This window comes from Papio anubis, chromosome 1, assembly GCF_008728515.1.
Source record: "Papio anubis isolate 15944 chromosome 1, Panubis1.0, whole genome shotgun sequence".
Taxonomy (NCBI): domain Eukaryota; kingdom Metazoa; phylum Chordata; class Mammalia; order Primates; family Cercopithecidae; genus Papio; species Papio anubis.
In genome coordinates this window covers 187,185,017-187,207,158 of record NC_044976.1, presented here as the reverse complement: position 1 = coordinate 187,207,158, position 22,142 = coordinate 187,185,017, and the positions used below count along the sequence as shown (strand labels likewise).

Genomic DNA, 22,142 nt, shown 5'->3' with positions numbered 1-22,142 from the left:
ATATAATGGAATACTGTGTAATTGCTTTTAAGAAAAGAGACAACGCATTGTATACTGAGATAGAAAGATTTCCAACTTATATTGTTAAAAATATCAAGATGTATAACAATGTATATAGAATATTATCTTTTATGTAGGATGGGACAAAATAAAATTAGAAAAGTAATGATTTTATTTGCATAGATAATCAGTGGCAGAATACAGGAGAAATTATTAAGAGTAGATATGAGGTTATGCAAAAGAGGTTGAGGGATGTAGGTACCATTGATTAGTGTATGTATAATGATAGGGAGGAGTGAGACTTTTACCTTTAGATCCTTTTACATTGTTTTGATTTCTTTTTTTTTTTTGAGACAGGGTCTCACTCTGTCGCCCATGCTGTAATGCAGTGACGTGATTTCACTCACTGCAACCTCCGCCTCCCAGGCTCAAGCGATCATCCCACCTCATTCTCCCAAGTAGCTGGGACTACACGCTCATGTTGCCACACCTGGCTGATTTTTTTATTTTTTGTAAAGACAGGGTTTTGCCATGTTAGTCAGGCTGGTTTGGAGCTCCTGGGTTTAAGTGATCCACCTGCCTTGGCCTCCCAAAGTGTGCTTTGGTTTTTTTAATCATGAGTGTATTGCCTATTTTTAAAGATGGCCTAATGAATGAATGACAACGTGATTAAAATTAACAAAAGAGGATAATTCATCTCAAGTAAGGAGGTCATGTCATTCTGCCAAAGACTGGCTCTGAAGGACTTCATTCGCTCCAGGACTTCAGCTACTTATGCAGAGGACTAATAACATGAGGGAACTTCTCTGACATTCTGGCAAAATGCCACTTATTTATGTTGTATATGTATATGTTTTTCTGTAGATGCCAGAGGAACAAGCATTCTGTGTTTTGGTGAAAATCATGTACGACTATGGTTTGAGAGACCTCTACAAAAACAACTTTGAAGATCTTCATTGCAAATTCTACCAGTTGGAGAGACTAATGCAGGTAAATAAAAATTAGAAACTTTTATCACTCAGGGATTTGTTGAGTCATAGAAAAAGCCTAATAGAGTTGGTAAGCAATAATGAATTATAGAAGTTTAATGGAATATTATAGAAAGTGTAAATGGATTTAGTTTCAGACCAGCATCTACATTGGTCTATCATAATATGTTTATTTAACCATTTTACTATTTTAAAAATATCTCACATTTTAAATGTTCAAATTAAACATACTTTGAAGTGAGAATCTAATGAGTTTAATCGTTGAGAGATTGCCAAGTATTGTTTGTAGAGGAATGAAGATATTTACAGAGTAAAAATTGAAATACCTAAGAGCTTTCTCCATACTAATTAGCACCACTTCCTTATTTGGGTCTACATAGAACACTTGGAAAAGCTGGAAAGATATTCATAAGACAATAAAACATATCTGAAATACTGTAGGGATATGTTTAAAATTTTTTAAATATAATTCCTAATTTCAATGTTGTTGTTGTGCTTTATAATACGTGTTTACAAATGTGTGTGAGAAACATACATCCTTTTATATATACCAAATATTACATAGTAAAAAAGATTGTGACCACAGGCAAAGTGATTGACCAGAGCTGACAAAAGGAATTTTTAACTAACTTTGGAGTTCCACCCGAAGTTGATAATATTAAATTTATAATGGGTCTATGTGGCATGTTTATGTGACTTTGTCTAAAAGGGGTGTTGGGAATCCAAGAGAAATGTGAAGGAAGTACATGGATGGATTGATTCCATCTTGGGGAAGGGTAAAATGGTTGAGGAAGGAGGTTAATAGAATGTGAGAGCAGAAGATGCTGGTAGGAACTCATTGATATGAACTGCCAGGGGATCTGTAGGTGTCTAAAGAGGGAAATGAAGCAAATAGGAGACTGAAAGAGTAGAAGAACAGGGCAGTAGAAGATGAATTTGCAGTGAGGTTAAAAGAAAAATTTATTCAGAGAAGGGAATGTAGGAGGGTAGAAGACTTTAAAATTGAAAAGAAATAAAAGGAGAGAGGGATGTAAAACGAGCCATAAGTACAATGACAAATGGGCATTAAGGAGGAAAAAGACTGTGTAGAAGAATCTGGTAAGTATGGATATTAAAAGCAATAAGCTCCTTTTTAACGATTTAATTTTACCAAGTAAATATTTGGGATTATTCAGTTTTTGCCTTTTATTTACAAAAAAGTTCATATATTTTCAAAGGTCAGTATTCCTAAGGGCTTTGAGAATCAAGTAAATATACCTAATAAAGAACAAATTTGTGGTACTATGAAGAATCTCAACCACATTTTTCTATTAGCACTTTTTTTTTCAGTTAACTGAATGAGCATTTGGACATTCCATTTGAAGTACTTAATGGGCACATTTGGCTATTTTTCAAAGAGAGCATGTAGTTCAATGAATGGTTTATTTTGTTTTTTTATTCTTTTTGTGGTCTATTGATGAAAACAAAATGGAGGTGGGCTATTACATGACTTTGCCTTTGTCTTTCAGTTATGGTAATAACTATGCTAATACTTCGTACCTTGCTGTTCATGCTTTTGAAAACCATTTTTGCTTGTTTAAATTGGGGAAAAATAAAGTTACCATAAAGGCATTTTTAGGAGATATCCAATTTTATATATTATACCCTTGCACACTTTCTTTGCTTTGCCATTTTTAATATGTTGAAGACAGATTTCTAAATAGTTTGTCATACTTTGGAAATTTCTAAGTGTTCAAGAAATATACTGAAACATCATAGACCTCAGATAATGTTGGCATTAGATGATTTCCAAAGAGAAGATACATTTCTTTTCTAGCTAGTTAAGAATTGAACCCTGGTCCAGGCACAGGGGCTCACACCTGTAATCCCAGCACTTTGGGAGGCCAAAGCGGGCAGATCACTTGAGGTCAGGAGTTCGAGACCAGCCAGGCTAATATGGTGAAACCCTATATGTAGTAAAAAATACAAAAAATAACAAGGCTTGGTGGAGGATGCCTGTAATCTCAGCTACTCAGAAGTCTGAGGCAGGACAATGACTTGAACCTGGGAGGCAGAGGTTGCAGTGAACCAGGATCATGCCACTGTACTCCAACCTGGATGACAGCGCAAGACTCTATCTCAAAAAAAAAAAAAAAAAAAATTAACCCTGAATGGGGATGCTATGACTTGACCCTGGAGTCAAGATACTCATTAGACTACAGATGCTCTTGTAGAATGAGCGTTTTGCAAGAAACAAGAACAGTCAAGTGAGCAAGAGATAGTCTTTCTTAAGTCTCTTTTTATTTTCCTCAATTATCTGTCATATCCCTAATTCTCACCTGCTGTCTTCACTTCTGCGCAGTTATATAAAAGACAACCAATACTAGAATACAGTTACAGCGATCACAGAAAGCTGTAGTTGTGGCAGGAACTTCATTGTTCTGCTGCAAGCTTCTCATTGCTCCTCTTCCTAAATTTTCCACTTTGACTTTTAGGAACAGCTACCGGACCTGCATAGCCATTTTTGTGATCTGAACCTGGAAGCTCATATGTATGCATCCCAGTGGTTTCTCACTCTTTTTACTGCCAAGTTCCCACTCTGCATGGTGTTCCACATCATTGACTTACTGCTTTGTGAGGTAGAGTGACTCCCATCTTTCACTAAGCCAAAATAGAAAGTAGCTTCTACTAAAAATGGTTACAATTTTCTTCCTTTTGTTTTTGCCTGTGACATTAAGCCATAAATACTCACTGACCAAAAAGTTGTATTTGAATTTTCAGTAAAAACTATTTTAATTGTAATTTTATTATTTCTGAGGAATGAAAATATTAAGGCATATATAATTCCTGCAAAGTAAAATGGGCGATTAAATTTGCATAATGAAATTCATAATAATTCTATATCTGTGTAATAATGTTTTACCAGTATACAGTGCCTTTAAGGTTAAATAAATGAATTTGGAATTGGGTGTTTTTTAATATTAATGAGTTATACTCCAAGAGTGAATATAAATAAGATTTTTATAATAACTAATTTCTCAATTCATCAGATATCTTTCTGTTTATCCTGTTTGGGACTGCTGCCAAATGATGAGACAAATGATAAACTAAAGCTATTATGTCACATAATTATATTTTTATACAGTAGAATATTTCAAAAATTAGTTTGTAAAATTTCTTAGGTGTTTATATTTGTGTATTTTATTGCATTTAGTTCCTTAGGTGGCTATCTTTATTTACTTTACTCTTTTAAAGAAATAAACAGTATTATGCATGTATACAGCTTATATTGCTCGTCAAAATGTTTGACAATCTTAGCAGTAATGGGGAATTTGCCAGATAAGAAGTGTATATTTTCAATGACAGTATAAATGTATATAAAATACAGCTATCTTAAAAAGCAGGACTAATCAAAAATATAAGCTTATCTACGTGATTATAAGCTTAATATATACTCTAGACAGTTTTGTACCTACTATGCTTCTTAAGGTAAGCATCTTTCCTTTAAAAAAATTTTTTTTTGTATAAATTTAAGGGGTACAAGTGATGTTTTGCTACATGGATATGTTGTGTAGTGGTTAAGTCTGGGCTTTTAGTGTAACCATCACCTGAGTAATGCACATTGTACCTGTTGACTAATTTGTTATCCCCTATCCCCTTCTCACTGTCCCTTGTGAGTCTCCAATGTCTATTACAAATTCTGTGTCCATGTATACACATTATTTTGTCAGTATTTGACTTTCTGAGTTGTTTTACTTAAGATAATGGCCTCCAGTTCCATCCACGTTGCTGCTAATGACATGATTTTACTCTTTTTTTTTTTTTTTTTGAAATGGAGTCTTGCTCTGTTGCCCCGGCTGGAGTGCAATGGTGCGATCTCAGCTCACTGCAAGCTCTGCCTCCCAGGTTCACGCCATTCTTCTGCCTCAGCTTCCCAAGTAGCTGGGACTACAGGCACCCACCACCATACCCAGCTAATTTTTTTGTATTTTTTTAGTAGAGTCGGGGTTTCATGATGTTAGCCAGGATGGTCTCGATCTCGATCTCCTGACCTCGTGATCCGCCCGCCTCGGCCTCCCAAAGTGCTGGGATTACAGGCTTGAGCCACCACGTCTGACCGATTTTACTCTTTTTTATGGCTGAATAATACTACATTGTATGTATATACTATGTTTTCTTTATCTAATCATCCACTGATGGACACTTACGCTGATTTCATATCTTTGCTATTATAAATAGTGCTGTGATAAGCATACAAGTGCACATATCTTTTTTTGTACAATGATTTCTTTTCCTTCAGATAGATCCCCAATAGTGGGATTACTGGATCAAATGGTAGTTGTATTTTTAATTCTTTGAGAAATCTCCATACTGTTTTTCATAGAGGTTGTACTAATTTACATTCTCACCAGCAGTGTGGACCCTTTTCTCTACATCCTCACTAACATCTGTTATTTTTTGACTTTTTAATAATAGCCATTCTGACTGTCATAAGATAATATCATGTTATGGTTTTAATTTGCATTTATTTGATAATTAGTGATGTTGAACATTTTTTCATATGCTTATTGGCCATTTGTATATCTTCTTTTGAAAAACGTCTGTTTATGTCTTTTGCCCGCTTTTTAATGGGGCTAGTTGATTTTTCTGTTGTTATTGAGTTGTTTAAAGATTCCTCTTTCTTTTTCTTTTTCTTTTTTCTTTTCTCTTCTGGTCTGGTCTGGTCTTTTCTTTTCTCTTTCCTTTTTTTGAGATGGAGTCTCACTCTGTCACCTAGGCTGGAGTGCAGTGGCACAATCTCGACTCACTGCAACCTCCACCTGCCGGTTCAAGCAATTCTCCTGCCTCAGCCTCCCGGGTAGCTGGGACTACAGGCACACACTACCATGCCCAGCTAATTTTTTGTATTTTTAGTAGAAATGGGGTTTCACCACGCTGGCCAGGCTGTTCTCAAACTCAACCTCCCAAAGTGCTGAGGTTACAGGCATGAGCCACTGAGTCCTGCCAGATTCCTCTTTCTTAAAGGGAAAGTCTAATGATTTTATTCACACTAGGAATTAGAAGTTTAAATTTAAACATAAGATTTTAAAAGATGCAATGTATAAGCTATATAAAGCATAAAAATGTTACTTCTCAGCCTACTAAAACAGTAACAGTTATATATGCAGGCAAGGCTGCTCTTTTGCTCTTCAATGGCTTTAGTTAGTACTTGCATAATACCTGAAGGTCACAGGGCGTTTGTAAGCATGTAAGAGTTTTAATCATTTGTACTGTACTTTGATAAAGAAGGGTTCAGTGACTTGCCGTGCTCGCAGAATAGGTTTCCAAATCCTGAATACATAACAGCTAGAGGATCTGATCTATAATATGTTAATTCTCCGACTTGTTTTACTTACAAATTTGTAAAATGCATTTCTAAATGTATCTTAAAGGAAGAATTCGGAACTTGGAGCTGAAACTTTATTCAAAGTCAACATGGTGTGATCACAATATTCACAAAGCATACTTGGTCATTTGTACCAAAAACTCTACCTGATTATCAAAATTGGTATAGTGAACAGTTCCAACTCCGCTATTTTATAGGGCAATGCTCTTTGAAAGTATAAACCAAATTCACATCTTTGAGTTCTAGAATATTAAAATAAGCTAATGCTAAAAGTTTTGATAAATATTCATAGACTTTTTAGGTACTGAGCTGAGTTTAGTATTTCATGGTATTTCATAAAAATAGGAAAGTGGGGATATGACATTTTAACAGTTTTTGAATTATATATCGTATGAGCTTGCAAATATTTATTATTGCTTCACAATTTTTGCAGAAAGAGATTAATTTCATACTAGATTGGTTCTATAGTGTTCATTATAGAAAAGGGAATAAAATTAATGTGCTTAATCATAACCAACTAAATGTGATTTCTCAACCACTTTCCATAGAGTGGTATCTCTGCCCTTCAGTTCACTGGGATGGTGACTTTCGAAAGTTGTCTGCCTGAATGGTGGCACCCATGGCATTGGAACATTGTCCATGGGTTTTCTGGAACCTAGATTCAAATTTTATCTTGAAGATACATGAATTTCTAATGTCAGTTAAGAAAACTAGCAGTTTATGCTACAGAAAAGATAAGTAAATTTATTAGCCTTCCCATCACTTGTCAACTGTGACTTAAAATCAGTGTTTGAAAGGTCATAATGTTCATTAATATTAATAAGAACATCATAGTTACTACTTTTTCTCCCCTTAAACCTGTACTCTACAGCTGTTTAAGGAAGTTGGAAAACTTTTCAAAACATAGGTTGTAATCATAGCATCATGATATTCAGGGAAGTAAATGGTAACATCCTTTAACAGTAAAATTGCTTTTCAGAATAACCTATTGGAAACAATATTGTAGTGTGCCTCAGGATATTTATTCTTTCCACTAACTCATCTTTGTCAAGAATTATTTTACAAAGGAAATTTTTAAATAAACTTTTATTTCCTGCATGTCTGTGTTTTCTTTTTGCCCCTTTCCTTCTTGTAGTTAATAAAATATTTATATCAAAAGCTATTATTTCATATGTGATGACATACTCTAAGAATTGGTAACACAGTCTTAAATAGATAATCCATAGGTATTCGTTTTTGTCATATTCTCTGTTTTTAAGAAAACAATTTAAATTTTGAGGTTACAACTCAATGTTTAGTTATAAATGGAAGGACGGGAAACTCTCAGGTAGAAAAGTGTTGACTTTTCAGAGTTTTACATTCTGATTTTTAACACATGCAACATGTTTACTGAAAGATCCTATTGCAAAGCGAAAAAGAAAGACGTTGAGTTTGAAACTTTATGCTTAGAAGACGTATCATGACATGCTTTCCTAAGCTATATTATTTTAAAGTTTTCTTCATCCATTCTGAGGTTAAGCAATAAAGCTAATTTAGCAGAAAAGAGAAGAATTTTATAGACCTTGACAATGCAGCCTGAGTGAACAACTGCTAATTATTAATAGTTTTATTTAAAATATTTGCTTAAACCTGAATTACAATAGCATGGGTTAGTTAATTCCAGAATGATGGATGGGAATGGGATTTGAAACTAGAGTTTAAAAACATTTTCTTATATTAAGATGAGTGAAATCTCTTTTGATTGTCTTTTAGTCAGTAACTGAAATAAAAATCATTTTTAAAAAAACAAACCTATATCTTATTATCTGCCTTTATCTGGTTAGCAAGATAAAAGTCTAATAGTATTACATTTATATTGTAAATATTATGCTATTAACCTACCAAGAATAAAACATTGCAGTCTTTAAAATAACTTTTTATTGAAGTATAACAACAAATAAAAGAAAATGTGCAAAAATTAATGTAGAACTTAATGATTTTTCAAAAAATGGACATAATAAAGTAACCAGCACCCAGATTTAAAAAAGAACAAAAAGGAACATTATCTGCATTTCAGAAACCCTCTTTCCCTTCACTGCACTTTTCCAGTAACTACACTCTGAAGAGTAATCACTTTCCTGACTTTTAATGCCATAGTTTAGCTTTGCTTGTTCTGGAACTTTATGTATATGGAATCGTACAATAAGAACTATTTTCTGTCTAACTTTTTTCACTCATCATTATGTTTGTAAGATTCAACCATATCATTGCATTTAGGCATAGTTTGGTTTTCCATTCTCCCATTCTATTGTTGATGGTTATTTGAGTTGTTTCTAGTTTCCAGAAGGCCATTGTGAATAGTGCTCCATGTGAATCCTGTGAACTTTCTTGAACTTGTCTTTTGGTTAACGTATCTATGCACTTCTGTGAGTACACACTAAGGAGCAGAATTGTTGGGTTAGGATGTACATACATTCAGCTTTAATGGATACTGTCAAACAGTCCTCTAAGGTAGCATGAGCATTAACTTTGAGTTGTTTTTATTCAATAAAGATCTTTCTTGTGATCAAGGGCAAGGTTTTGTTCTATTTTTGTTTTGTTTTTAGATCGCAGATAATGGGTTAGATTAGAGTCCATGAGTATGCAACAAAGTGAAACTCATTTGGTGATTGGAATGAGTCACTTGGTCTTTGAAGTTGCATACAGACAGATTGAAAACTAAGAATTGGATCTAAAAGCAGACTCCCTTTAGTGCTTTTATGAGAGAAGTTACTATGATGGGGAAAATCCAGCAAAGTATTTTCAGTCTTACAGAGAGCAATGTAGAGACAGTATGACATTTGGGTTAGGATATTGGACTTTTTAGTCAATCTTTCCTAGACAGCCTTGTTCAAGTTACTTGACCTATGTATATCTCATTTTCTTTATTTGTATAATGAGACTAACAATACCTGTCTCTCAGCTTTAGTGTAAGAATTAGATGAGATTATGGCATCAAGTACTTAAGTACTATGCCTACTATACAGTAAATATTCAATTAATAATAATATTGCCCTGCAGTCTGCTCCATTCATCTGTATAGCCTGTTTAGTTGCTTCTTAATTTCTTCAATTATCTAGGTTTCTAATCACCTTCCCCTCCACCACCCAGTGGTTGAGATGCTTCTTTGGTAAAAGCAAAATTTTAAGTGAGTGACCTTAATGGGAGCTTCATTCTATTTCCTTTTTCAGTAGTGATTTGCTTCATTCTATTTCCTTTTTCAGTAGTGATTCAAGTACTTCTCTAGAAGTGTTTTTTGCTTCTCCTCCACATTCTTTCAAAAGACATAAGGAAAATACCGGTATTTCTTTTAGTCTTCACGGAATAACTGACAGCCGGTATTTGAAGTTGACTCTTCCCAGATAGTTCAATTTTTAGAGTACCAAATATGTTCAGTTTTATATAGTAACTTGGTATTTTCATGAAATTTAAGGAAATCATTGACCCTTCAAATTAGAATGTATCTTCTGCTTCGCTTTTCTTCTCAGGATGATGAAAAAATGACAGTACTACGATATTTGATTAAATATCACCAGGGATAATAATTCTTTCAAAGCAGTCTTCAGAAGTTGTTATCTGAAATAGATTCATTATTTATTACACAATATTCTCCCTCTTTATGCCCATTCTCCCCCATAAAAAACTCATCAGAATGAGCTTAATACAAGCAAGATTAAGACTCTGACGTAGGGGAGCTGGCAAGATGGCCAAATAGGAAAAGCTCTGATCTGCAGCTCCCAATGAGACCAGTGCAGCAGGCGGGTGATTTCTGCATTTTCAACTGAGGTACCCAGTTCATCTCACTGGGACTGGTTAGATAGTGGGTGCAGCCCACGAAGGGTGAGCAGAAGCAGGGTGGGGCGTCACCTCACTCGGGAAGCACAAGGGGTCTAGGAATTCCCCTCACTCAGCCGAGGGAAGCTGTGAAGGACTCTGCCATGAGGGACAGTGCTATCCAGCCCAGATGCTACAATTTTCCCTTGATCTTCGCAACCTACAGACTGGGAGATTCCCTCGGGTGCCTACACCACCAGGGCCCTGAGTTTCAAGCACAAAACTGGGCAGTCGCTTGGGCAGACACCAAGCTAGCTGCAGGAGGTTTCTTTTGTTTGTTTGTTTTGTTTTGTTTTGTTTTACCGCAGTGGTGTGTGGAATGCCAGTGAGACAGAACTGTTCACTCCCCTGGAAAGGGGGCTGAAGCCAGGGAACTGTGTGATCTGTCTCAGCAGAACCCACCCGCATGGGGCCCAACAAGCTAAGATTCACTGGCTTGAAATTCTCACTGCCAGCACAGCAGTCTGAAGTCGAGCTGGGATGCTTGAGCTTGGTGCAGGGAGGGGTATCCACCATTACTGAGGCTTGAGTAGGTGGTTTTCCCCTCACAGTGTAAACAAAGCCTCCAGGAAATTCAAACTAGTTGTGGAACCCACCACAGTGCAGCAAAGCTGCTGTAGCCGTACCACCTCTCTAGATTCATGCTCTCTGGGCAGGGCATCTCTGAAAGAAAGGCAGCAGCCCTAGTCAGAGGCTTATAGATAAAACTCCCATCTCCCTGGGACAGAGCACCTGGAGGAAGGGGCAGCTGTGGGCGCAGCTTCAGCAGACTTAAACATTCCAGCCTGCCAGCTCTGAAGGGAACAGTGGATCTCCCAGCACAGTGCATGAACTCTACTAAGGGACAGACTGCCTCCTCAAGTGGGTCCCTGATACCTATGCCACCTGACTGGCAGACACCTCTGTGGAGGGGTGCCAGATACCTCATACAGGAGAGCTCTGGCTGGCATCTGGCAGGTGTGCCTCTGGGATGAAGCTTCCAGAGGAAGGAGCAGACAGCAATCTTTGCTGTTCTGAAGGCTCTGCTGGTGATAGCCAGGCAAACAAGTTCTGGAATAGACCTCTAGCAAACTCCAGCAGACCTGCAGAAGAGGGGCCTGACTGTTAGAAGGAAAACTAACAAACAGAAAGCAATAGCATCAACATCAACAAAAAGGACACCCACGCAAAAATCCCATCCAAAGGTCACCAGCGTCAAAGACCAAAGATAGATAAATCCACGAAGATGAGGAAAAACCAGCGCAAAAAGGCTGAAAATTCCAAAAACCAGAACGCCTCTTCTCCAAAGGATCACAACTCCTTGCCAGCAAGAGAACAAAACTGGATGGAGAATGAGTTTGTCGAATTGAAAGAAGGAGGCTTCAGAAGGTGGGTAATAACAAACTCCTCTGAGCTAAAGAAGCATGTTCTAACACAGTGCAAGGAAGCCAAGAACCTTGACAAAAGGTTACAGAAACTGCCAAGTAGAATAACTAGTTTAGAAAAGAATAAAAGTGACCTGATGGAGCTGAAAAACACAGCACAAGAACTTCGTGAAGCATACACAAGTATCAATAGCCAAATTGATCAGGTGGAAGAAAGAATATCAGAGATTGAAGATCAACTTAATGAAATAAAAGAAGACGACAAGATTAGAGAACAAAGAATGAAAAGGAACAAACAAAGCCTCGAAGAAATATGGGACTGTGAAAAGACCAAACTTGTGTTTGACTGATGTACCTGAAAGTGACGGGGAGAGTGGAACCAAGCTGGAAAACACACTTCGGGATATTATCCAAGAGAACTTCCCCAGCCTAGCAAGACAGGCAAATATTCAAATTCAGGAAATACAGAGAACTCCACAGAGATACTATTCCTCTGTAGAACCCCGCAAAGAGCAACCACAGGACACATAATTGTCAGATTCACCAATGTTGAAATGAAGGAAAAAATGTTAAGGGCAGCTAGAGATAAAGGTCAGGTTACCCACAAAGGGAAGCCCATCAGACTAGGATCTCTCTGTAGAAACCCTACAAGCTAGAAGAGAGTGGGGGCCAATTTTTAACGTCCTTAAAGAAATAATTTTCAACCAGAATTTCATATCCAGCCAAACTAAGCTTCATTAGCAAAGGAGAAATAAAATCCTTTACAGACAAGCAAATGCTGAGAGATTTTGTCACCACCAGGCCTGCCTTACAAGAGCTCTTGAAGGAAGCACTAAATATGGAAAGGAAAAACCAGTACCAGCCACTGCAAAAACATACCAAATTGTAAAGACCATCAACACTATGAAGATAATGCATCAACTAATGGACAAAATAACCAGCTAGCATCATATGGCAGGATCAAATTCACATATAACAAAATTAACCTTAAATGTAAATGGGCTAAATGCCCCAATTAAAAGACACAGACTGACAAATTGGATAAAGAGTCAAGACCCATTGGTGTGCTCTGTTCAGGAGAACAATCTCACATGCAAAGACACACATAGGCTCAAAATAAAGGGATGGAGGAATATCTACCAAGCAAATGGAAAGCAAAAAAAAAAAAAAAAGAAGAAGAAGAAAAGAAAACTGGGGTTGCAGCCGGGCGCGGTGGCTCAAGCCTGTAATCCCAGCACTTTGGGAGGCCGAGACGGGCGGATCACGAGGTCAGGAGATCGAGACCATCCTGGCTAACAAGGTGAAACCCCGTCTCTACTAAAAAATACAAAAACAAACTAGCCGGGCGAGGTGGTGGGCGCCTGTAGTCCCAGCTACTCGGGAGGCTGAGGCAGGAGAATGGCTTAAACCCGGGAGGCAGAGCTTGCAGTGAGCTGAGATCCAGCCACCACACTCCAGCCCGGGTGACAGAGCGAGACTCCGTCTCAAAAAAGAAAAAAGAAAACTGGGGTTGCAATCCTAGTCTCTGATAAAACAGGCTAAACCAACAAAGATCACAAAAGATAAGGGCATTACATAATGGTAAAGGGATCAGTGCAACAAGAAGAGCTGACTATCCTAAATACATATGCACCCAAAACAGGAGCACCCAGATTTACAAAGCAAGTTTTTAGAGATCTACAAAGAGACTTAGACTCCCACACAATAATGGAAATTTTAACACCCCCACTGTCAATATTAAGATCAATGAGACAGAAAATTAACAATGATATGCAGGACTTGAACTCCCCTCTGGACCAAGCTGACCCAGTAGACATCTACAGAACTCTCCACCCCAAATCAACAGAATATACATTCTTCTCAGCACCACATCACACTTATTCTAAAATTGACCACAAAATTGGAAGTAAAACACTCCTCAGCAAATACAAAGGAACGGAAATCATAAGTAACAGTCTCTCAGACCACAGTGCAATTAATCAAATTAGAACTCAGGATTAAGAAAATCACACAAAACCACACAACTACGTAGAAACTGAACAACCTGTTCCTGAATGACTGCTGGGTAAATAATGACATTAAGGCAGAAATAAATAAGTTCTTTCAAACAATAAGAACAAAGACACAACGTACCAGAATTTCTGGGACACAGCTGAAGCAGTGTTTAGAGGGAAATTTATAGCACTAAATGCCCACAATAGAAATCAGGAACGATCTAAAATCAACACCCTAAATCACAATTAAAAGAACTAGAGAAGCAAGAACAAATAAATTCAAAAGCTAGAAGACATGAAATAACTAACATCAGAGCAGAACTGAAGGAGTTAGAGACATGAAAAACCCTTCAAAAAAATCAGTGAATCTGGCCAGGCGCAGTGGTTCACCCCTGTAATCCCAGCACCTTGGAATGCCGAGGTGGGCAGATCACCTGAGGTCAGGAGTTTGAGAGCAGCCTGGCCAACATGGCAAAACCCCATCTCTACTAAAAATACAAAAAAAAAAAAAATAGCTGGCGTGGTGGTGGGCACCTGTAGTTCCAGCTACTTGGGAGCCGGAGGCCGGAGAATCGCTTGAACCCAGGAGGCAGAGGTTGCAGTGAGCCAAGGTCACACCACTACACTCCAGCATGGGTGATAGAATGAGACTCCATCTCCAAAAAAAAAAAAAAATCATTGAATCCAGGAGCTGGTTTTTTGAAAAGATTAACAAAATAGATAGACTGCTAGCTGGACTAATAAAGAAGAAAAGACAGAAGAATCAAATAGACACAAAAATGATAAAGGGGATATCACCACTGATCCCACAGAAATACAAACTATCATCAGAGAATAGTATAAACACCTCTGCACAAATAAACTAGAAAATCTAGAAGAAATGGATAAATTCCTGGACACATACACCCTCCCAAGACTAAACCAGGAAGAAGTCGAATCCCTGAATAGACCAATAACAAGTTCTGAAATTGAGGCAGTAATTAATAGCTTACCAACCAAAAAACCCCAGGACCAGACAGATTCACAGCTGAATTCTACCAAACGTACAAAGAAGAGCTGGTCCCATTCCTTCTGAAACTATTCCAAACAAAAGAAAAAGAGGGACTCCTCCCTAATTCATTTTATGAGGCCAGCATTATTCTGATACCAAAACCTGGCAGAGTCAAAACAAAAAAAGAAAACTTCAGGCCAATATCCCTGATTAACATCAATGCAAAAATCCTCAATAAAATACTGGCAAACCGAATCCAGCAGCACATCAAAAAGCTTATCCACCACTATCAAGTTGGCTTCATCCCTGGGATGCAAGGTTGGTTCAACATATGCAAATCAATAAACGCAATCCATCGCATAAATAGAACCAATGGCAAAAACCACATGATTATCTCAATAGATTCAGAAAAGGCCTTTGATAAAATTCAACACCCCTCCATGCTAAAAACTCTCAATAAACTAGGTATTGGTGGAACATGTTAATAAGAGCTATTTATGACAAACCCACAACCAATATCATACTGAATGGGCAAAAAGCTGGAAGCACTCCCTTTGAAAACCAGCACAAGACAAGGATGCCCTCTCTCACCACTCCTGTTCAACACATTATTGGAAGTTCTGGCCGAGGCAATCAGACAAGAGAAAGAAATAAAGGGTATTCAAATAAGAAGAGTGGAAGTCAAATTGTCTCTGTTTGCAGATGGTGTGATTGTATATTTAGAAAACCCCGTCGTCTAGGCCCAAAATCTCCTTAAGCTGATAAGTAACTTCAGTAAAGTCTCAGAATACATAATCAAAGTGCAAAAATTGCAAGCATTCCTATAGGCCAATAACAGACAAACAGAGAGCCAAATCATGAGTGAACTCCCATTCACAATTGCTACAAAGAGAATGAAATACCTAGGAATACAACTTACAAGGGATGTGAAGGACCTCTTCAAGGAGAACTACAAACCACTGCTTAAGGAAATAAGAAAGGACACAAACAAATGGAAAAACATTCCATGCTCATGGATAGGAAGAATCAATATCATGAAAATGGCCATACTGCCCAAAGTAATATATAGATTCAATGCTATTCCCATCAAGCTACCATTGACTTTCTTCACAGAATTACAAAAAAATGAGTTTAAATTTCATATGGAACCAAAAAAGAGTCTGTATATCCAAGACAGTCCTAAGCAAGAAGAACAAATCTGAAGGCATCATGTCACCTGACTTCAAACTATACAACAAGGCTACAGTAACCAAAAGAGCATGGTACTGGTACCAAAACAGAGATATAGACCAATGGAACAGAACAGAGTCTCCTCAGAAATAACAGCACACATCTACAACCATCTGAACTTTGACAAACCTGACAAAGCAAGCAATGGGGAAAGGATTCCCTGTATAATAAATGCTATTGGGAAAAGTGGCTAGCCATATGCAGAAAACTGGAATTGGACCCCTTCCTTACACCTTATAGAAAAATTATCTCAAGATGGATTAAAGACTTAAACGTAAGACCTAAAACCATAAAAACCCTAGAAGACAACTCAGGCAATACCATTCAGGACATAGGCATGGGCAAAGACTTCATGACTAAAGTATCAAAAGCAATGTCAACAAAAGCCAAAATTGACAAATGGGATCTAATGAAACTAAAGAGCTTCTGCACAGCAAAAGAAAACTGTCATCAGAGTGAACAGGCAACCTACAGAATGGGAGAAAATTTACAATCTATTCATCTGACAAAGGGTTAATATCAGGAATCTACAAGGAACTTAAACAAATTTACAAGAAAAAAACAACCCCATCAAAAAGTGGGCGAAGGATATGAACAGACACTTCTGAAAAGAAGACATTTATGCAGCCAACAAACATAAGAAAAAAAGCTCATCATCACTGGTCATTAGAGAAATGCAAATCAAAACCACAATGAGATAACATTTCACGCCAGTTAGAATGACAGTCATTAAAAAGTCAGGAAACAATAGATTCTGGAGAGGATGTGGAGAAATAGGAATGCTTTTACATTGTTGGTGGGAGTGTAAATTAGTTCAACCATTGTGGAAGACAGTGTGGTGATTCCTCAAGGAAATAGAACCAGAAATACCATTTGACCCACCAATCCCATTACTGGGTATATACCCAAAGGATTAAATATCATCCTACTATAAAGACACATGCACACGTATGTTTAGTGCAGCATTATTCACAATGGCAAAGACTTGGAACCAACCCAAATACCCATCAATGATAGACTGGATAAAGAAAATGTGGCACATATACACCATGGAATACTATGCAGCCATGAAAAAGAATGAGTTCATGTCCTTTGCAGTGACGTGGATGAAGCTGGAAACCATCATTCTCAACAAACTAACACATGAACAGAAAACCAAACACCGCATGTTCTCACTCATAAGTGGGAGTTGAACAGTGAGAATACATGGACACAGGGAAGGGATCATCACACACCGGGGCCTGTCAGGTGGTGTGGGGCAAGAGGAGGGATAACATTAGGAGTAATACCTAATCTAGATGATGAGTTGATGGGTGCAGCAAACCACCATAGCACATGTATACCTATGTAACAAACCTGTACATTCTGCACATGTATCCCAGAACTTAAAGTAAAAGTATAATAAAATTTAATTAAATTTAAAATTTTTTTAAAGTCTCTGACATAAATATAAATGTTTCTGAAAACTCTAGCAGTTGTAGTTGGCCACAAATGTAGAGAAAATTATGCATTGACTAAACCATTAAAAACCATACAGACTATTATAAAGTTATACTTATCAACAGAAATTTTCAGTGCCAGAAAAAGTCTCTCTAAAATCTCATTTCTGGACCCCAACTCTTTCCCACCTACAAGAATCCTTATGGTTCTTATATCAGTTGACTTATAATTCTGTCTTGTGCTTTTATTAATTTTGATATTACAGAGAAAGGGAGAAATCTCAAAATGGCAGAACCATTGTCTATGCTTCTTATGACTTTTAGAGGAACATCCATTCATTCATTCAACATTTGTGAAATAAATAAATTTACATAAACTTAAATCTAACCAAGTCTCTAGCACCATTGCAGTTGAGGGATAAACAAAAAGTAAAAAGCAGGTAAAATTCTTGCCCTCATAATATTTTTGACCTTGTGGACGAGACAGATAATAAGCAAATGACTTAGTAGAATATATAACCAGAAATAAAAAGTGCTATGGAGAAAAATAAAGGAAGGAAAAGATACAGTAAATATTAGTAGGTCCTTTTTAAATTTTTATTATTATTATTTTTGAGATGGGGGTTTCACTTTGTTGCCCAGGCTGGAGTGCGGTGGCACGATCATGGTTCACTGCAGGCTCAAGTGATTCTTACACTTCAACCTCCCAAGCAGCTGGGACCACAGGGGTGTGCCACCATGCCCAGCTAATTTATTTTTATTTTTAAAAATGACAAGGGCTCCCTATATTACCCAGGTTGGCCTTAAACTCCTGAGCTTAAGCAATTCTCCTGCCTCAGCTTTCAAAGTCCTGTAATTACAGGCATGAGCTACCACACCCAACCATAACAGGAACTTTTTTGACCATTGTAAAGACTAGGTTTTACTGATCTGAGATAGGAAACCATTGGCGGGATTTGAGCATAGGAGTGTCATACACTGATACAATTTTATTCTGATCACTGCAGTTTCATTGTTGAACAAAGATTGTGGGGAGTTAAAGGAGAGAAGTTGGAGACAAGGTAGGAGGCAATTGCAGTAATTTGGGTGGGAGATGATTGCTTGGACCAAGGTAGTGACAGTGGTTGGATTCTGGACAAGTTTCAAAGGTAGCCGCAACAGGATTGATGGATCAGCTGGGGTACGTTTTATTAATTACGTGTTCTCATTTAATGTGGTAGTGAGAGAGCAGGGTGGCTGGTTTTGTGGTTTCTACCCTTCCAGGAGCATCTTGTAAACAGATGATTTTGTGAAGTGACTGGAGAATGTTATTTTTATCTGCTTTATTCTGGCAATGCTCAGATTGCAATAGCTCTGCAGTGTTTATTCTAGAAGCAGGTTTGGATATGTGGGAATATTTAAGGTCAATATTTGCATCTCTAAATAAAAAATAGAGAGTGGAATAATTATGGAAGATGAACAACAGGAGAGTAAGCATGTCAAAACCAATGCTTTTAAATAAGGGTATATATTTATTTCTAAAAATAGAAGTGATATTTTGCTCTAATAAAACCAGATCCATATTACTTTGAAGATTCACAAAGACTTAGACCTGTTAAACAACCTTCACTATATTCAGTTGTGTGTTTCGTTCTCATGATCAGAGCAAGGATCACTGACTTCAAGTTATAAGATTTTTTTTTTCCTAATAAAAATTGTCCGTTTCCTCATGAGTTGGAATAACTCAATAAACCACAATGAGAACATTTCACGCCAGTTAGAATGGCGATCATTAAAAGTCAGGAAACAACAGATGCTGGAGAGGATGTGGAGAAATAGGAACGCTTTTACACTGTTGGTGGGAGTGTAAATTAGTTCAACCATTGTGGAAGAGAGTGTGGCGATTCCTGAAGAATCTAGAACTAGAAATACGATTTGACCCAGCAATCTCATTAAAGTTACTTCATAGTATTTTTTGGTGCAGAAAAACCCATAGCAGTTAAACTGTGTACATTGATTGAATAAAATGACTAGACAATTTTTAAAAAATGTATGATTAAATATTTAAAACATACAAGAAAGCAATGTTAAAATGGGGAAAGTTCCCTTATCCCCCTCGCAGAGCATGTGATGGGAGTGTGGCTCACTTTTTCGGTGCCCCGCTGCTCCAACCTCTAGGGGGTACATGCAGACAGGCAGGTCATGGAGATCTGACCCTACAGCAGCATATAGGGATGAATTCTTACAGCTCCTGAAACCCCGGTGGGTGTGTTACAGTGTGCTCTTTCAGTTTAGCTCTCCGCAGGCGGCTTGTATTAATCAGCTCAATTAGACCCTCTGCCTTATTGCAAGGACAGAGGGCTTTCTGTATCCTGGGGTTCTTGCCTTGGTGTACTGGAAAAATTGGATCACACATGGACTTGGGAGGATGGGTACAAGGCTCTCAATGAAGTGGACGGGGAGACCAGAAGGGGAAGGTGGTGGTTTTCCCCTGAAGTCAGGCTGCCCAGCAGATGGGCTCTCCTCCAACCTCCCCAGCCAAACTTTGTGTCATTCCATCAGTCGATGGCCTGCTGGTGTCTGCCGGTGCCTGTTGGTGTGCTCTTCTGCAGGTGTGTTCCTCCCAACGTCCAGCCGCTTGTGTCTGTGCCCCCAGGGTCTTGGGGACTTTATAGGCACAGGATGGGGGCATGGCGGGCCAGCGTGGTCTTGGGAAATGCAGTATTTGGGGACAAAAACAGAAATGCCTGTCCTCATTTAGGTCCGATGACACAGGCCCAGGGATGGAGCCCTTGCCAGGAAACCCCCACCCTTGTCCTCCCAGCACTTCCTTGCCCCCATCCTGCATCATTAAAACATATATTGAAGTGCTCTGTATCTCACCTCTAGAAGTAAAACAATGTCAATGAGATTAGAAGCTTTATATATACCTCTTCCTGACTACACCTTCTTTGGCCTTCCTTGGAACCATAAAGATTTCAGTGTTAAATCATTCCCATGCATGTCTATATTTTTACTACATATGTATGTATCTCTGGACAATTTATAATTGAAAATATTTGAAAAATATTATTTCAGTCTGATGTGGTTTTGATATTTGTCCCCTCCAAATCTCATGTTGCAATGTAATCTCCATTGCTGGAGGTGAGGCCTTGTGGGAGGTGTTGGATGATGAGGGCAGATATTTCATGAATGGTTTAGCACCATCCCCTTGGGAATGAATGAGTTCTTATTCTGAGTTCATGGGAGATATGGTTGTTTAGAAGACTGTGGCACCTTTCCCCCAAACCCTGCTCTTGCTCCCTCTCTCACTATATGACGTGCTGGCTCCCCTTTTCCTTCCACTGTGATAGTAAGCTTCCTGAGGCCCTCACCAGAAGCAAATGCTAGCACTATGCTTCATGTACAGCCTGAAGAACTGTAAGCCAAAATAAAACCTCTTTTCTTTATAAACTACCCAGCTTCAGGTGTTCCTTTATAGCAATGCATGAACAGGCTAACACATACTCACATACTCACCAGTGTATCAAGTCTACCTCCAAAATAGGTCTTGAACCTTTGTTCTTTCTCCGAGTCAGCATTGTCTCTTATTCAGTAACTTCCTAACCGTTCTTCCCACTTGTCCTCCTGTCATTTGTTTTCCCATTATTCTCCATAGCATCCAGAGAGGATTTTATAAAACATAACAGATTATCATCCTCTACTGAAAACCCTTCTGTGGTTTCCCACTAATAAAACTCACATTGTTTCAACTGGCCTGCAGTTATTCCCTTCCTTCCTCCCCAGTGGTATCCAAAGGTCAGCCTTTCTCCTGCTCTTTGTACTGGAACACTGGCCTTTTAGTTTCTGGAACACTTAAGATCTTTTCAGATTGAAAACATTTGTATATTTTTTAGAACAGCAGGAATGTTAATTTAAAAAAAAAACAAAACATTTTTCCTCCTTTTGCTTGGAATGAACTATTCACTCTACCTTGCTAGCTCCTTCGTCTAAGAAATTTTCCCTGATCACCGGTTCTTAAATGGGTACATCCTTTTCCTTTCTCTGTTAGCACCCTGTGGTTGGTGTTTATTTATTGACTTACTTTGTATTACTTTTAAAATGCCTATTTCCCCCATTAGATTATAAATTTCTGAAAGAAAGAGCTCTGTCATTTTTGTGGGCAGCTGAATACCTAGTATCTAACTTCACATATGGTAGACATACTCGAAGTATCTGTTGAAGGAAAATAGGAATGAAGAAGTAATGGACATAATTATTTTTATCATCTTCATTTAAATTCTACAGGCTGAAAAATAACTTTGCTCTTGAGTTTTAAGAGGAAAAAATAAGTTGTTTTAGTTTAGATATTTTAGGAAACAGAAACCTAGACATAGTAGCTCCAGTACAGTGGGGGTTTATTGTAAAGATAGAGGAAATCTGGGAAAAGTTGAGCAAGCAGACTTCAGGGAGGACAGGCACCAAAGTTAACCTAGACATTCGTCTGTAATTCTCTGTCAATCTCTATGAATCAGATTCCCCTCTTTCCTGACCTACTTCTTTGTAGCTTTGTTTTTGTTTTTATTTTTGTTTTTGTTTTTGTTTTTTTTTTGAGATGGAGTCTTGCTCTGTCACCCAGACTAGAGCTCAGTCTCGGCTCACTGCAAGCTCCACCTCCCGGGTTCATGCTCTTCTCCTGCCTCAGCCTCCCGAGTAGCTGGTATTACAGGCACCCACCACCATGCCCGGCTAATTTTTTGTATTTTTAGTAGAGATGGGGTTTCACCATGTTTACTAGAATGGTCTCGATCTCCTGACCTCGTGATCTGCCCACCTTGGCCTCCCCAAGTGCTGGGATTACAGGCATGAGCCACCGCGCCTGGCCTATAGCTTTGTTTTTTTATAGGGCCTAAAAGATCTCAGAAAAGTCTACATGACCTTTTAACTCTAATACCAATAG

At 38.0% G+C, this 22,142-nt stretch overlaps 1 protein-coding gene across 12 annotated transcripts in view; it reads left to right on the top strand.

The window, feature by feature from the left end:
* Window positions 1-22,142, top strand: part of RABGAP1L (RAB GTPase activating protein 1 like) — a 786,378-nt gene that overhangs the window by 488,094 nt on the left and 276,142 nt on the right. For all 12 annotated transcript variants that reach the window (XR_004181472.1, XR_004181455.1, XR_004181462.1 and 9 more), the window contains 2 exons: window positions 865-990; window positions 3,464-3,607. Coding sequence is in view for 9 of the 12 variants with exons in the window: in XM_031661559.1 (XP_031517419.1) it covers window positions 865-990; window positions 3,464-3,607 (270 nt within the window). In the remaining 3 variants the exon portion in view is untranslated. The remainder of the gene's footprint in view (window positions 1-864; window positions 991-3,463; window positions 3,608-22,142) is intronic.